The sequence below is a fragment of the Melanotaenia boesemani genome, chromosome 5 (genome assembly GCF_017639745.1).
Source record: "Melanotaenia boesemani isolate fMelBoe1 chromosome 5, fMelBoe1.pri, whole genome shotgun sequence".
Classification (NCBI taxonomy): domain Eukaryota; kingdom Metazoa; phylum Chordata; class Actinopteri; order Atheriniformes; family Melanotaeniidae; genus Melanotaenia; species Melanotaenia boesemani.
This window is the reverse complement of record NC_055686.1, coordinates 13221142-13239667: the sequence shown is the minus strand read 5'-3', so window position 1 is coordinate 13239667 and position 18526 is coordinate 13221142. Positions and strand designations below refer to the sequence as shown.

General features: G+C 38.0%; 2 protein-coding genes across 2 annotated transcripts; one reads left to right on the top strand and one right to left on the bottom strand.

The window, feature by feature from the left end:
• Window positions 1-949: 949 nt before the first annotated feature.
• Window positions 950-7603, top strand: cldn7a (claudin 7a). The gene is made up of 4 exons (XM_041986060.1): window positions 950-1366; window positions 4133-4297; window positions 5298-5382; window positions 6556-7603. Exons 1-4 carry the CDS (start codon window positions 1144-1146, stop codon window positions 6722-6724), a joined length of 642 nt encoding a protein of 213 aa, XP_041841994.1. The 5' UTR covers window positions 950-1143; the 3' UTR covers window positions 6725-7603.
• Window positions 7604-10994: 3391 nt separating this feature from the next.
• Window positions 10995-17413, bottom strand: si:dkey-112a7.4. The gene is made up of 3 exons (XM_041986061.1): window positions 17144-17413; window positions 16482-16843; window positions 10995-12610 (listed from the first exon to the last, which is right to left on the bottom strand). The coding sequence occupies exons 2-3, from the start codon at window positions 16660-16662 to the stop codon at window positions 12531-12533; spliced, it is 261 nt and encodes an 86-aa protein (XP_041841995.1). The 5' UTR covers window positions 16663-16843; window positions 17144-17413; the 3' UTR covers window positions 10995-12530.
• Window positions 17414-18526: the final 1113 nt, after the last annotated feature.

The window sequence follows — 18526 nt, the reverse complement described above, 5'->3', positions numbered from 1 at the left end:
AGAAAATAAATAAATCAAGAACACGCCTGAAGAAATTAATACTTTATTTGGCCTCATTTCCAGAAGATCATTGTTGCAACTTATAATTTATTTAGTCAGGGCAAAATGACCTATTCCTTTTTACCATCTGTTTGGCAATTCATTTATTAATTTGTTTAAATTAGGGATCCTCTAGATGTGAGTCAATGGTGTTAATGTCACATTGTCACCACCATGCTTCATTGTAGGGATGGTAGTTTCATGGTGTTGTGACACTTTTACTTTGTTTGTTTGCTTGTTTATTTTATTTGAGGCACAAAAAGGACCTCCACAAAGTGTATTTGTGTAAAGCACCCTCTTCCACGTTTTGGAGTTTTAAAATTTTTATTTTCTATTTATTTAACTCCATAATGTGGTATACAAAAACATGCAGTACATTAGCAGTTGGACACAACAAACAGAGATACAGCCATACAATATTCTCTAGATGCATATTCGTTATGATATTCATTATGATTTCATTATATCCTTCAAAGAAACATTGTGTAATGTTTCTCAAACAGCCCAGTGGTCAATTATCTGCTCAGAGCCCATCAGCAGAATAATTGGTGTTTTCTGCTTTTGTCAGACACAAATAAAGATCCCATCAGTGCATATTAGTTTACAAAACCCCTAACCCTTTAAACATTCAAATGAGCATGTTAAAATATTGTACATTCTTTGAAAGTTGAAAAATCTAATATTAAAAAATAAAAAGTGCTTAAATTAAACTATGATCTTTTACCTTGCATCAGAAAATGTTTCATTAATCTATTAAACTCTGAGAAAGTGTTTAGCTAGTTTAAAGACAACTTGTTGCTTTTCTTGAACTAGAGAAAGCATTTCTCAGCAGAGCTCAGGGACCTGCGACTCATGCATCAGCAGACGTGATAATTACACACCCACTTCACACCATCACCCATCTCTTGGATGCCCATCCTCAACTCTGAGACCACTGAAGCACAAGTCTTCTGCGATACGGACCCTAGCTGCTGGGTTTCCTTCATTTATTAATTAAGCAAAATATCTCAAGATCTCGCAAAAATTTGAAGAAGGTGATTCTGACACGGGATTCTGTTTTAAAGAGAGTGGGCTTTTTTTAAAAAAAAAAAAAAAAAAAAAAGCATGGCCAACTCCGGTATCCAGCTGTTGGGCTTTTTCCTGTCTCTGATCGGTATCGTCGGGCTGATCATCGGAACAATTCTGCCGCAGTGGAAGATGTCAGCGTACATCGGGGACAACATCATCACGGCGGTGGCCATGTACCAGGGACTGTGGATGTCATGCGCTTTCCAAAGCACCGGTCAGCTCCAGTGTAAAATCTACGACTCCATCCTGCAGCTGGACAGTAAGTTTTCCAGGGGACAACATACAAATCGGGCAATTTCATTAATTTGATATCTAATTGTATCTACAGGCTACGATCTGAAGACATATGCAACAGTTTGCACTAACGTTTTGATCTGTCTCGTTCGAAGTGATTTTAATGTGTTTGCCTTCACATTGTTTCCTTTTCATGACCCACCTGGACACACACCTGCTCCTTTAGTCCTCAATGGAGCACACTGTTATCACTGATTAGGTTTAACTACATTTAAGTGAAACCTGCTCCTCAGACCCAAGAATCTGTCATTACAGTGGGACCTTGTTTCCCCCACACAGCATCACGTTCTGTAAAGACCCCCCCCTCCCCCCTTTCCCACACACACACTCTTTACTGCTGTCCACACATGATGACACATTATCCAAGCATTATTCCATAACCCCCAGGATGGGTGGTGACAGACAGTTGTGTTACATTTGACACAAGGTGCTGAAACCAGCCTTTTGTCAACAGCCTGTTATGAAAATATGTTCACAATAGCAACGTGCCTTTCAAAAACGACGCAAATGGTCGCTTACAGTTGATAAATGTTCAAGAAAATAGAGATGAACACTGGAGCTGCACTTTAATACACAGGAAAACTACTCACTGAAACAATCATTTTAATGAGATATGATGTGGAGAATCAGGTCTTGTATACTGAACAGGTTAACAGCAGTGGTCATTATGAGGTCACATGTTCTGTAACTCATTAAATACATGTCAAGGTACTTTCCTTTCCTATTATAGCTAAAAATCTCTTTCTAAAATTTCAGATTTTCTTTTTTTTTTTTCTCTCTCTCTCTCTCTTTTTAAATTAGTGATCAGCTAACTAAATATTCAGTGGACTCATATGCTCTGTTTACAGCATAACAATAAAAGATAATAATAAGTCTTAACTTTTTAACTGGGTGTTTAAACCAGGTGTTTACTATATAAACTTAAACAAGTGGTTTTGGTGTGTGTATGTAACAAAAGAAAAATGAAGAAAGAGGAAATAAAAATAATATATATATATATATATATATATATATATATATATAGATATATATATATATATATATGGTTGTGGGCTCAACTCCATGTAAACTGTAAACATGGCGTCCAATGGGTAATGGTGTGATTCTAAAAAATTAAAATGTACCCCTACTCATGAACTTTTCCTATGCTATCTGAGCATTGCTATGCTATTTCTATTTCTAACCCCAACCAAATGCTGTTTTTAGTTTTTTTTCATAATGGTTTGTATTTACAGGTAACTACGGTAACCAGCAAAATGGTGCCCATTAGGGTTAAAATGCATTGTAAGAATGTATTTTTGTCCTCATCATTCTTCGAGTTAGTTTTGATTTCTTTCCAAACAAGAAACTAGACAGAAAAAGAAAAACAAGAGTTTTAGTAAAGTCTTGTTGTCTTACTAGCTTAACACAGAATTAAGTTATACTCCTTCATCCCAAGGCTGAGGGTACCTGGAAGTGCTGGTGAGAGCTTCCATCTATCCTATTTTCATGGCTTAAATCAGCCTAGATAAAATTACAGTTTGTGTCATTTAGTACAGAGATATGTGAAAAAGCAAATTAGCCCACTCTAACCTCTGCCTCTGTGTCAGATGGTAGGCGACTTTTGTTGAAATCAGTTGGACCACCCTTTTTTTGTTAAAGAGACGCCAGAGTGTCTTGACCAACTGTTTAATGAGTTGGGAGTAAAAAGAGGATCTCCTAGCATTTTAATCAGACCGTAGCTATGAAGTTGTTAGTTTTACATGACATGTGCACATGCAGGACAATATCCAAGATATATTTGTAACGCACTGTTATAGAAATGTAGCTTTTTTTTCTTAGAGAACAAGAAAAAGTAACGTGTCCAAGTGGGTCTTGCACTTCTTTGTATATTACATAATAGTAGGTGCAGTTGTGTAATGCTTCTTGTTTGCAAAATGAATTCAGTGGATGTACAAATTGTGTAATTATGAATAGGGGTGCTACATTTTGTGCTGCATTTATACCATAATCCACCCTATTGTTTCCCGTTTCTCTCTGTTTTATATTCTGCTTTATATCCACTGCATCCCACTCCTGTCTTTCTCTCTCCACCCATCCCTTCATCCCTCACTCACTGCTGGAGGGTTTTGTTTGTTTGGGCAGGGCAGGGATGGCCTAGACTGGCACAGACTGGTTCTAGGTGGACTGGGGTTGAGAGACAAAGAGGGGCCTCACCCTGTGATAGGTTTATAGAGGGGGGCAGCTGACAGATGAGGATCCTGACAGGAGTGTTCCAGCAGCTCTCCAAGGACTAGCAGGATTAAGTGAAAATGAAAGGGCATGAGATGCATTTATTCTTTCTGTTTGTGTGTTCATGTGTATCCCTTGGTTTCACTTCCAGGAAAAGCTCACATTAAAATGTCCTGACGGGCTAATGTGAATGTAATTCACAACCTGTGGACACACATATAAAGTGTGCCTGATAGGTTGGAGCCTGCTTACTAGTCGTGCTGAATCATTTCCTAGTGTGTTCTTTTAGATTTACACTCCACATATAGTTTTGTGTTTGTTTTGTGCTTTTAAAAATCATGTTTTTTTTTTTGTTTTTTTTTTTTTTTGTTTTTTTTTTACTTTTTTCAGACGCACTCCCACATTTCACAAAACGAAAAGCCATCTGTTCATTTCTTCCCAGAAAAGAACCTGTACACTTTTCTTGTACTCTTCTCAGCTACTTAATCATTCTCTGTTTCCTTCTCTCTGACTGCTCCAGGTTCGCTCCAGGCCACTCGCGCCTTGATGATAGTTGGCATCATTGTGTCCATCGCAGGACTAGGTGTGGCCTGTATGGGAATGAAGTGCACCACCTGTGGGGGAAATGACAAATTACGCAAGTCCCGCATTGCCATGACAGGAGGCATCATCCTGCTAGTGGGAGGTGATGATGCAAAACTTCCAACCAGTAAATCTTATAGCTAAGGAACAGACTGATTTGATCATGGAGAACCTCAGGCTTCTTTAGCTGCTGAAGACCTTAGAGTGTGGTATAAGATCCCATCACAAACTTTAGTTTGCCAGAGGGACTATATCTGCAAAACAAAAAGTTTGGTGACTAGGTTTGCATCCAATCAGTCCTTAAGTAAACGTTTTCCCAATTTAGAATTAAAGTTGTAATTTAAATTGTTTTGCCTCGGAGCCAGATGGATGTGGAGGGGATGAAGCAAGAGAGAAAAACAGGGATTTTGCTCCTTAAATCGACCACCCAGATAGCATGGATACACTTGATTAATAGCATGTAGCATGTAAAGCAGATTACACAGGAAGCAGCAGAGCAACTCACATCCATTTTTCCATAAATATGGTTGTATAGTACCCTGAAGAAGCTTGATGTTAACAGGCTTAAAGTTGCATCTTGTACATCTTTAGAGAAAACAAATCAATAACAGGTGAATCATAATCAGACTGAATGCTAACAGTAAAGATTTACACCAGCAGATTTTACCAACTTGAAAAGCTAAAGTTTGGCATTTGGCTAAAATCATCTGACTAAACCAGTCAAAACCTTTAACCCACAAAACTCTGAGTTATGTAATTTCATCAACTTTTTTCTGGATGAAATTAAATCTTTTAGTCTTGCATCATGTGGGAGGTTTGTGGGAGGTTTGATCCTCAGTCCAAATATCTTTCCTCCCACTCATCTGTCCCTGCCTTCCAGTGGTCATTACACTGAATGAGACCAGTACTATTGGCACTGATTCTAACATCACAGGTCTAACAGGCTCTGAAGAGAACAGAAACACTAGAAGCTAATTGTGTTGAGATCAATAGGTGGACGCCGAGTGAAAATAAAAGGGATAAAGCAAGTCTGCTCTGTCTGTCTGTCTTTTGATGTGTGGACGGACTGAATGATCTTTCCTGTTGGCTCTTTCACTTTGCAGGGCTGTGCGCCATCGTGGCTTGCTCCTGGTTTGCTCACAATGTCATCAGAGCTTTTTATAATCCTTACACTCCTGTCAACACCAAGTAAGTAGTCCAAAAGTTCCTTCCTGACCATTTCCAAACGTTTGGACCAGCAGCCTTCTTAGCATAAGGCAACACTATCAACCACCACAACACAAAAAGTTGAGCTACTGTGTAAAATGTAAATAAACACAGAACATGTAAACATGAGCTTTTCTTGAATTTAATGGCAGAGCAACAAAACACTGTAAAAGACATCATCTCTACCTAAAGGAATTAATTGGAGGAAATTAAAATTGGCAATAGGTCAGTAAAATGACTGGGCACAAAAAGAGTACCTTAGGGAGGCAAAGTCTCTCAGAAAGAGGTCCAGTAATCTGTTGAGAAATTGTGGAGCAATTTCAGAAAAAAAGTTTCTCAACATAAATTTGATTTGTGAAAACTAAATATTTTATTAATAGATTATAATAACAAAAGATTCATAGAACCTGGAGACATTTTTGCAAGGAAAACAGATAAAAATGCCGGATGACTGTGATGTTCATTTCCTCAAGGTCGTATTGCACTACAGTGTACAGAAGAAGCCGTATGTGAACATAATTTAGACATGCCGCTGTCTTCTCTGAGCTAAAGCTAATTTGAGATGCACTAAGGCAAAGTGAAAATTAGTTCTGTGTCAGACAAATCAGTTTCTGAAACTATTTTTGGAATTAATGGATCTTCCATCCTGTTTATGGAAAGGCAGTGTCCAGCAAGACAACATTAAACAAAATACTTCATTTATTACAACAGCATGACTTCGTAACAGAAGAATCTGGGTACTGTACTGACCTGCCTGCATTGAAGACCTTTTACCATCTGAACACATGAAATACAAAAGACCCAGAGTTGATGAGCAGCTAGAATCTTGTATCAGATGGAAAATGCTACAACATTAATCTCCTGTACAATAACCGGTCTTCCCAGTTCCCAGACATTTATTGACTTTGGTTAAAAGTTAAATGGTTTAATGAAATACTAAAAATGCTGCCAGCTAATAATTTAAAAAATTGTAGCTGCTAATAAACTGCTAATAAACAAAAGCGTATCCTCTATCTATGTTGTTTTTTAACAGTGTTTACAATGTGTAGAAATCAACAAACCTTCTAAATTAAACAGAGATCTTTTATTTCTATGTAAAATATTTCAATTTTATATATTTTTTCAGTAAAATAATATATATTTTTTTTCATCTAGGTTTGAATTTGGTGCCGCCATCTTCATCGCATGGGGTGGCTCCCTCCTTGATGTCCTGGGTGGAGCCATGTTGGCAGCCTCCTGCCCGAGGAAAAAGCAGGTATCGAAGTACCCATCCATGCCCGGCTCTCGCTCTGGCCCTCCAGGCAGCACCAAGGAATATGTCTGAGATCGCCCCCTGCTGTCCGGGACTTGAAAAGAAGCTGAGGAGGAAATTCCTGCATTGTTGCAGCATCAGAGAGGAGTAAACCGAAGATGTGTGAGCAGTTGTAAATCAAAGACAGAGACAAGGAGTACTGAAATAGGACTTTCTTTACTTTCTTTTTGTCCAGACAGGCATTTGATGACCCACTGATTATCATGCAGCACTCTCAATTGTTTCATGAAGGATGTCTCTCACTCCATTCACACATTCCACAGTTGTTTACAAGTAGTCTTCACAAATACATTATAATTGGATCCCCTGACTTAATAGAAAAGCCCTCCAGGATGCACTCTCATGAATTGTAGCATAAATGGTGGATTAAAGCCAACAGTTGCACCCCCATGTCAGAACCAGCATTTATTAGCATTTACCATGTAATTGAAAGTAATCAATTCCACTTTGGTAAGTGGGCCGCAACTCTGCTACAGCACATCACAGATGCAAGATGACAATACAGTGTTTTATATTAACTGTCGGTACTAAAATAGATGAGCAGGGTGTGACTTCTCACACAGGGCTCACTATGTAGGGCCGGGGTCTGCAACCTGCAGCTCTGGAGCCACAGGTGGCTCCCTGGACCTCCCACAATGGCTCCTAATTCATGGCTAAAAATGCTACAGAACTAACTAATGTTTCTAATATAGATTTAATACCAAATGCAGGTTTTTACCTCTTTTTTTCATGGAATAATTGCATTGAATTTTCACAGCATAATGACACTAAACTTACCAGTAACATTTTTTAATCTATTTTACTTGTCATAAGGTTGAAAACTATAGACTTTTTTAAACATAATTTTCCACAGATATCTACATACCATAGAAGAAAGTCTGTTTATCCTCTTTGCAGAAGTGTTTGTGTGTGTGTGTGTGTGTGTGTGTGTGTTATTTTAAAACCAAAAAATAGAAATAAAGATGTATTTTTTTTAAATGACAACAAATTCCCTTTAGTAGCTATTTATCAAAATTTATAAGTTGTCTTTTTTTCAAAAGGTCTCATAAAATTTGTGGCTCTAAAGTTTTATTTAGCTGGGTTGAGGGAAAAATGGCTCTTTGGATTATAAAGGTTGCAGACCCCTGGTGTAGAGGGATTATTACACAGGCCTTTTACTACAACTCACCACTGCCCATGCAGGTCTTCATAGTCTGGAAATATTTGATTATGAGGTCATCAAGCAATTATCACACATGCCTCTAGTGAATATCAGCCACTATGTGATTAAAATGCCCCTATTTATTCAGCCAAAAGTAGCTGTGCACCTGTGTAGATTTGCATGATTGGTAGCTCACCATTGATCTTCTGTAACTCAAAAGTCATACTTTTATCAGGCTGTATACTATCTTCTGTTCTTTTAAATTGTTGTAGTTTTTTACATTTGACTCCTCTAGCAGATAAGAACATAATAGAATATGTATGAATGAGTATTTTTAACATGTCAAACAGAACATATATAATAAAGATAATACAACATTGTCAGCTGTGTGGTGGGTGCAGTGGCTGTTTATGAGTTGTTTATTTTTGTTTGTTTGTTTTTTTTCAAATTTCATACTATAAATTGTTTTTGTCAGACATGAACGTCAGAATTTGCATAGTGAATCAGGCCTTCCTTCCCCCACATCTGCCGTTTATGTTTGCATTTTACAGCAGCAGATGTCTTCTCACAGTGTTGTGACTGGGCAGAGAGCAGTGGGTGCAGAACATAATGCAAACTATTTGTTGTGGATTTTTTTTTCTGAACATGTTGCTAAGGTGATCCCAACAAAACATCCAGAGTGGATATTGCAGAAATTTGCATTCTTTTACAGCCACTCTGCAGCTCTTATATTTGCACGCAAGAATGCAAATAGGAAGTGTGCAGTACACGTGTGGAAAATAAAGTTTACCCACGTTTCCAAAATAGCAAACAGTTCCATTATTGTTTGGTTACATGGTGCTGTTAAACAGCTACAGGTTACAATTCTTTTTCTCAAAAGACATGCAATGAAAATAGTGATTAAAACTTGAATTCAATAACTTTCCATTTATTTGCGCCACAGATTTAATTTAAAGTAGTAAAATAACACAACATCTTTAATCTTTTTATGAAATGAATCTGGACTAATTCAAGATGGACTGTCTGGAAAACTGCCTAGTGGTGTGAAAAATTTAAATTTTAATCTTTTGAGGAATAACCCCCCCAAAAGGACCATCATCACCATCCATTCTATAAGCCAACATCAATGATAGCATACAGCTGCAGTAAGTTAGTGTGAAAAGCATGGATAACTACTTTCTGTGTGTGTGTGTTTTTGTTTTTTTTATGTTTGGGTTTAAAATTTAATTGAGTGCATAAACATCTGTGTACTGAAAAAGAATGGCATGACCTCCAAGGCATGACTCATTAAAAAAAAAGTCATGCTTTTTTTTCCATTGCATAGTCATTCTGGCTTTTAAAATCATGTCTCATTTACTAGCTCTAACAGACTTAATGATGTTCAACATCCTTTCCTAACAGAACTGCACCAATAGGAAATCTTCACCTGTAATGGAATTTTCCATCAGCTTTACTCCTCCCATAGAAAACAAAAAGAAAAATAAGTGCATGGAAACAAATACAATAGAAGATAACATCACGGCCCCAGCATAATGGATAACTCCACTAATTACAAACAAGATGTGAAGAAAAAACCCACTATGATAGTTTTGCCAAAAACGCAGTATATGTATCCCAGCCTGTAATTTTAGTATTAAAAAGTCTTTCCATCTTAGCTTCTAACCTTCTCTAATTGTAAATCAGAATATGATCAAAGGCTTGTAATGTAGATTGTGATTTGAAAAGTCTGTCCATGGGATAGTTAACATTAGTTGTAAAAAAAAAACATATCCATGTTCTGCTATTCTTTCCTGTTAATGTATTTTACTCAACCAATGTTTAAAAAATGCATCTTGACCATCCTAGCCTCTAAATGACTAAAGAAGTTTTACAGTTTCTAAAAATGGCAGCTGCTGAACTTTTTGTAAGAGATAAAACTCTGTCATTGTTTCGGTTTGTACATCTGTGCTTTATTTATATGAGCAGGAACCAATCATGGTTTTTTGTTTTGTTTCCTGGATGACTAGATTCATTGATTAGATAGAAGGGGGATGTAACTCTGTGGTAGAGCGCATGTATGAGGTCTTGGGTCTTGTCCATTCCATTCTCTGATTACTATACTGTCATTGTCCTCACTTTCAAAGCAGAACCGAGGATGGCGAGATTGAGATACTAGCATCTGTGTTCACCTGAATAATAAACTCTACAGAGAACACTAGTGCAATCTACAAAAAAGGCCAGCACAGACATTACCCACTAAGAAAACTGGGGTATTTTGGAGTGCAGGGGCCGCTCCTGAAGACCTTTTATGACTCTATGGTGGCATCAGCCATTTTTCTTATGGATGCTGGAGCATCAGCATATCAGCTGTGGACAGGAAGAAACTGGACAGATTGATTGGGAAGGCTAGTTCTGTACTGGTATGCCCCCTTATTAGTTTCTTTATTTACAGGTGTTTCGCTTTGATTATGTCAGAACAGTTTTGCATCCTTATTCCTCAAAACATATCAGTTCCTTAGACTTGGTCTCAAACTCCTCTTCCTGGTCACAAATTCCTCATACTTGTTAGAACTGTGTAAAAGGGCACATTTAAATTAAAGATAAAGATAAAATATAAGAAAACATGAGATCAAACTTGATGTATAGTATGCAGGCATTTGCATTTTATATCTATATTTTCAATAAATTTCTAACTTTAATAGTTTTCATTTGCTTAAATTATTTAGTGAAAAAAATGTAATACCATTAAGCAGATTATTTTTATTTATACTGAAAACAGCTGAAAGGGATCTCTGAGCTTATGACAATACGCATCTGTTGTCTACAAATGCCTGTAATTAACTTTAGACACCATGATTAATACAGTAATATCCTCACCAGTAAAGTTTAATGTGACTTCTCCACAAACTCATGTTCTACGAACTAATATTGACTTAGAGACCTCGTCTTCTAGTAACCTAGCGAGTCCATTTGCATGTGATTAAACACTTCTGTAGTGTCAATTTTATACAGCAGTATAGGAGGAAACAATTAAGTTGATGGAAGACACTAAAAATCATCACTCAGCTGATAGATGCAGAAAGACATGATACAGTATTTGAGTTTAGATTAACCCAATTCAAAGTTATCACTTCTTTTCATTCACCAGAAATGACACAAAGCCCACAAAGAGTCATACTTTATTTCCAGAGATGCATTATGAAAAGTTGAACATTTCCATGCAAAAGGCAATCACAACCCAAAAGAGCAATCTCTGAATCAGAGAGGGAGCTGTGCAATGCAACAATTCATGACGCAAAACAGGTAAGTAAACTAGTAACAACTTTACAGCCTACAAAGTAACATGACATCAGCATGAGCTTTTATAGGCAATTATCTCAACCTGAGATCACCTGCAACAGCCATGAAACCCAAAAAATACATCATTTTAAGATTGTCTCAGCAGTGCTGGCTAATCAGAGGCTGCTTGTTTTCATGATCTCATCCTGTAATTATAGTCTCTAATGTTGAGCATACCTTTAAATAGTCCATCTAAATCTTAAAGATGACGCCCAAGACGTTTAGTGCTTTATAAATAATTAACACAAATGAGTTTTCCATTTCACAGAACAGAGTGTCACCCACAATCTTTTTTAATTATAAATCCAGCGTCAAGTCTCATTTGGCATTTAAATATCTTGAACTTTACGTTTATTCTCACAGTTTGTGTGGACAACTGGGGAATTCTCCCTTTGAAGGCCAACAAAAGCTCCATAAGTCTGTTTGTGACATTTTCCTGCCGAGTCTGCAGCTCAGGTTAACAATGAGCTGAGAGAAAAACGTTGAATCTGCAGTCTAAAGAGCAAAAAAAAAAAAAAAAAAAAAACAGTGGTGTGGTTTAAAAAACTACTACATAGCCCTTATACAACAGGATACCAGTTACGTGTTTTGATGCTTACACAGACTTCATGCATAGAATTCTGTAACATGTCACTGCACATAACAGGCATTCCCACAAAGTGCACCATTGGAAACAATAAATCTCAATTATAGATGACTGAAGCCATGTGCATTCAGAAACAAGTAAAAAACATAAAGCAGCTATAACGCCACAACAAAAATCAATCATTTTTTCAAAAATAATAATTAGCCGATTCTTTTTTTCTATAAATAGCAAGCCATGATTCAGTAAATAACAGTACACAACATGGATCAGTGTGAGAGTAGATAACGATAGTCATTGCACAACCAAAGATTAACATTTCACTTGTGTGATACACATTTACAGGCTTGTGTTCCCTCACACAGCCAACCCGCAGACAATCAGTTACCCTTCACCAGAAACTGACAGGTGAGCGGCTGCTTGTCATCTACCCGTTTGCTCAGTGCAACTTTAGCAATGTAGCCCTTATTATGAAGCTTCGAAAAATACACTTTGTCCAAAATCTTCCTCAAGTCCTGAAAGTTCACTGCCTACCGAGGTATAGAATAAGAGAGCAATGCGGTACGATTCATTCACAGTCTGAGCGTAAGTGATTTAAATAGACACTATATACAATCAGGGCCTGGGCTTCAGCTGCCGCTAAAAAAGCCGCTTGAGCTTTGATGAGCCATCAGAAGCTTCTGCAGGACACTTGACAGGATCGAGGCCAAGAGCACTGATGGGAAGGGGATTTGGCGTCCCAGGGGATTTCTGGTTTTGGCACTTCTTGGTGAAGTTTAGGAGATGGGTGACAGGGATACGGGACACTGCCCATTGTTGTTCATGATGTCATCCAGATCTTCATCATCCAGGTCCACTGTGGAGGTAAGAGCAGAAGACAAAGTTCAGAGTGAATTTTTGTGCAGAGCAGCCAGATGTGTCCCTGAACAGCCTGAACAGTGCCTACAAGCCAGCATCAGGTTTTAGTGTGACATCTGCTGTGTGGATAAAAGTAACTGTTTATGACCAACCATGTAACCAAATGAGCACCATATACCCAATAAAGGGTGTCTGTAGTTTGTCATAGAGCTCTTTCATAACAGAGATTTTATTTTATTTATTTTTGCTGGGCCTACAAGACTTCCTGATTATTATCTCTGTTTTGCATGTTTGTTTTTTTGTTTGCTTTTTTTTTTTTTATTAAACCAATCTTTCTTGATCAAATGTCAAATAAAGGCTTTTCAATCAGCAGCTCCAAAGAAAGGATCTTTTCTTAAAGGATGTTAGTTTAAACTAGCATATAGTTCCAAAACTGGAGATAAACAAGAGGGGAATACTGGATGAGCTCTAAAAGCATTTTGAAATGCATTACTACTAACTGAAATGCTTTTTCGTGTATTTAAGCATATTGTCCACATTCTTGGCGCCTGAAAACTGTTATTTGCAATATTCTCCAGCCAGGGTGAAGTTATAGCAAAGCTGATGTCATGTGGAAATAGTAGCTGGTGTTTTTAGCTTGTTATGCCAGATTTTCCAGCTCCAGTTAAAGGAATGACAAATGGAGATGTCAACAGGGCCGTGCTGGTGACAACATTAATAGGACTTTCTATGTTTGCCCCTAAGTACAGTAATTTGCCGATTATAGTGAAGAATAGAGATGTCAGATGAGTGTGCTACGCAGATCCCTGCTACACAATAATCATCATTGCTTGTTTTTTAAAAGACCAGATCAACCTTCTAGTTAGTGGAATAATTGCAAAAGAAGTGGCTGCTGCTGTAGCATTTAAAAAAGAAAGTTCTTTTTAAGCTAGCAGCTTCACTGGCACATTTAGCATATAAATGGGTGTTATGCATAACAACAAAAGCTTCTGAATTGTTGGGAGAAGTGGTTTGAATAACAATGGAGACAGGTACCACTTCTACCCTGTGTACAATTAAATGGTGCTCAGTAGACAAGTAAAAATAAGTTTGTTAAAATACCCATGTTCATGAAGACAAGGCCAAAGAAGTTGAAGTAAACAGCTGGGTAACATGGTGGTCTCAGAACTTCCTGGTAGTAGTTATGTGAAAATAGAACGAGGCATCACAGCAATTAGAAAACAAAACTTCAGCCTTAAACATTTCAGCAGAGCCCAAACTGATACTCCCTTTAGATTCTGGAAAGCAAAATACAGCAATTTCACTCGGGTATGACCTTCCGCTTAGCTTAGCATAAAAAAGTTGAGACAGCCTGGGGTTACCCTTGCTGCTAGATTATATAATCTGTGATAACTGGCTTAACCTACTTTAATCTGAGTCACCGATTACAGCAGGGTATTACTCATACTTCATCCCAGTATTTGATCCAGTCTAGGAACAGACCCTAACACAGCTAGCCCAGTTCCACCCAAACCAGGATGTCTAAATCTCTGGTGAAGAGGATGGGCTGGAGGCAGTGAAGAAGGGACTGAAGAAACTTGATACCGAGAGAGACTCAGTTAAACATCAAACCTTAGAGCAGCTGTTGTTTAGATGTAGTTACAGTCTGGGGTTAATATATCCTTATTTTAACCCGACTTGTGCAATAATATTTGTTTGACTAAACTGTGTACAGAAGAAGATGTAAATATCATAAAACCACCAGACTGTGCAAAATCACACAGCCAGTGATGCTGAAGAAAGACTGATAAAGCTTGTGATCTGGTTCTTTCTTGTTCTTATACAATGTAGGATCCATTTGTTTGTTTTTTTATAATGCTTAGCTTAGTTCAGGGTCATGGGGAAGCTGGAGCCTATCTCAGCAATTAGCAGGCCAGAGGCGGGGTACACCCTGGACAGGTCGCCAGGTCATCGCTGACACAGAGAGACAAACAACCACTCACACCCACTCCGAGAGAGAATTTAAAGTGACCAATTAACCTAACATTCATGTGTTTGCACTGTGGGAGGAAGCCAGATCATTTTCAGTAAATAATTGTGTATGAACGTATATCATTGACTGTTTTTACTAAATGTACTTTACTTTTAACATTAGATGACAATGTATGAGTTATGAGTAATTACCAAAGATTTAGACCTTTTTTGTCATAAACTTTTTAAAATTTATTTTGACAGATCTTATTTCCATGTGCCACCTTACACTGAATCCTTTTTATGTAAATGATAGACTCTGTGGTGTTAACTTTAATGTTGACCTGCAAGACGTTTGACATATTAGCATTTTATTTAGCTTCAGAATGTACGCATATGGAAACCGACCGTCCACACGAGAATGGAGTGCAGGCACAGTGAACTATGAGTGTTTAAACATGATAAGAGTAAATAAATAATAAATAAAGTAAGGAGGAATTTCTGCAGTTTGAGCAAGCAACATGATAATTGTGAGCAGAGAAGCATCCTCATCCTCAATGGATGCACAAGTGTGGCCCAATGAACCACACAGCGATGTGGTGGACTCCAAGCACGCTCAGCTGGTCCACCCATCACTCGCTCAGCTTCTGAGTTCTTGAGCAAAAAAAGAACCACTAGGGGGTTTCATTGTCTTAAATGTTAAAAATATTGTTTCAATTATTCAGAACCAAACATCATGAGAAAAGTTTATTGCCCATGATGAAGCACCGGTTTATGTGCTCGGCTTATGTGCCAGTGTTTCATCCTACCCACCAAGATGTCCTGTCTATGTTTTCTATGCATGCACACAACACGAAAACATAATTTCTATGTACTGAATATTTCATTTATATATGAACAGATGCATTTATTTATTTTACACTGTACAATCATCCTACATGCACAATCGTATTAAAAGTAGAAACTTATACCTTCGAGGCATCTTACCTTCATCAATTTATTCACAGTTTGATTTTTTTAATGCCTGTGATGTACCTATAGATCTTCATTTAGTTAATCCACGTGTATGTGGATTTTGTATTATTAAATCCAGCCTGTGGTAGGATGTTTCAACAAGGTAGCACATTTCAGCAGAACAGTGGGGCTCAGACCCAGAGGGTACTTCCTGTTTATACTTCTTCATGCTGACACAAGAGGTATGATGGGTGTTGATATCCTTAACTAATTCTGGAGTAAAAAATAAATGTATAGAAAAAAATATATATTTCCAAAGACATTGTTCTAAATATTTTTTCAATAATTCTGCTTGAGCTGCAGCATAACTTTCAGATTTAAGGATGCCAAAAAATTATGTATCAGAATTTACAATAGAAATAAAAAGGGATGATGGTATACAGTTAAGTAACCAGTCATTTGAATGGAATTTGGGAAATATTTATTCAAATTCAGGTGTCTGTTCAATTTTTTAAAACTACAGCCTAATGCAGATTAACATGAACAACACACGTGAAACCTTTGGTTATTCTCTCTGTCACCTTCACATTGTTTTCAGAGACTAGAGTTTATGGTGCTGCACTGAAAGAGGGTTTTATTATTTTCTCCATCCTGTTTGCATCAGTGAGGTCCAGTTAAAGAACATAAACAGAGTCTCTGCAGAGTCTTGCAGGACTGTTTAACAGCACCATATAGGTACTGGCTCCAGAATGAGTCTGACTTTTAGGCTTTATTGATCATGTTGTGGGCTTCATATGGATTCACTGTGCAGGTGATATTTTAAGTGCACTGCAGTCTGTTTGAATGAACAGTCACGTAGCTAAAATATCTAGGGTGTCATCAGTTTATCACCTTTTGTGTAGTAAACCCAGGAGGATTAGGGAACATGTTTGAGAGAACAAAGAGTTTAACAAAATCTAACATACCTTTCTTGGACCGACCGATCTGGCCCAGTTTGGGTGCCCTCTGTCCGAGTCTCTGGGGGTTGGGCCCGCCGTCATGTCTGTTCACCTGGGGGTGTCCTGGGTTGAACTGCCCCGCCGGTCCTGGCTGCCGGGGCGGCCCGCTGGGTGGGATGAGTTCGGGGATACCTGAAGCTCCATACATCGTTAAGGAGGCGTTTTTTTGTTTGTTTGTTTGTTTTATTCCTGACTGGCCGCTAGATGTCCGCACTGCCCAAGCGTTGTCGCGTGTTGAAGATTCTCACTTCCGCAATGGCATTCAACAATGAATGTATGGAAAACAGCCGATTAAGTGATGGAAATAGCAGAGGGAAAGTCCTCGCTGCCTGTCAATGAAATTAAACACGTTTGTCAAAAATAGCTCTCGTGCGCATGAGCGGACTGCTTTTGGCAAGCACTCGCCAACACTTATTCTGCGTTTACTGAGAAATAAGCGACGTAGTCTCAGGTTCTCTCAGATGGATTACTATTAACAGGTGTAACAAACGACAGCAATACAACAAGGCGTCTTCCGCTTGATCTTACATCTACATAACAGTCTTTCCGCTCGACAAAACAACATTAACTGAGGGGTTTTCTCTATGATTACTTAGAAATACTGTTAAATGTAATAAATAGGACCTCACCTTCTCTTCTTAGAGGCCGCACTAAAGAGCTGAATCCGGTAAAACGGCTTCTGTGAACTGTGTTGTTGTTTGTGAGTGCTCTCCTCTAGCTCGCGCGCTCTCTCTCTCTCTCGGCACGACACCAAAAAAACGTCAATTTAAAGGGGCCCTGTCGTGGTTTTCTCAGCCGTGGGGATTTCCTAGTATTGTGTCTTGACTCATTGCGAGAAGCAGGCGTCACCGTGCGGTTGATGTGAGTGACGGTGCTGACACTTGGGTTTATACAAGGGAAGTGTTACAAGGTTTGGAGGACGTAGGGCACGTAATTACGCACCTCCTCTAATGACAGAGTGACTCAGGAACCAGCCAATGACAGACTCGCTCCAATAATCCCACATACATAACAGTCAGATCCCTTTACAGGAGACATGAGGTCTGTAAAGAAAGCAAGAAATAAGTGGTGGCACAAAAACTGAGTCATTGCTATCATCACTTGCTCACTTTGTACACCTCAGCACGCTCCCGCTTAAAGAGGCTGACCTAAAATCAGCACCTGAGCAGATGACACATTAACTATTAGCACTCTGTTCTGAGAAACTTCACCTGGCTTTTATAAGTTAAAGCTGCAACTTATTAGCCACATCATCTATCACAGAGTCCGAGAGTTTACACATTTAACCCAGAGAAGGCAAATCCTTAACTTCTTCTGACAGTTTTTAACTGTGGCAGTTGCCACACACAGTTCAAACACACCTATTTTGTTTTTGCTTTGATTGATAAAATTTTCCAGCAAAACAGCTTATTGTTGAATTTCAGAAAACATTTATAATAATTGAAACAGCACTTTTAATCCTTTTTTGCTGGTATAGATCATATTGCTTGAATTTTTAAGCCAAATTACACAAATTGCATACATACTTTAGCTTCCATGAGAATAGAGCTAACAGTGAATTATACTGTCAAATATGGGAGGTAATCGCTGGTCTGTGTAAAAATTAAAACAATTATTACATTATGTCGATGGTTATGATAAAAGCACTTAATGTTCCTCTTAAAACAGACTGATTGCAAAAGTCAGCTGAGTTATCCTTAGATGAGATTTAGTTTCAATACTTTCAAGTGTCAGTCGTGTCAAAGCAAACTTAATCAGATACCTCTCTTGGTTAATTTATTACGTGACGTCTCTTCATCTGTTTTCTTGGGGGGCTTTAAAGGCAGATTACTCCAGTCTCTTTGACTGTGTGGCAACTTTATTATTACATCTCATTCCAGTGGAAGACAAAATATAATGCTTACAAATCTGATGAAATTTCACTCCACATTTTGTTTTTTATCATTCATTCTTATCTGTGATTGTGTTTTATCACCATGGCAATCACATTTTCCAAATTAACCCATGCACAA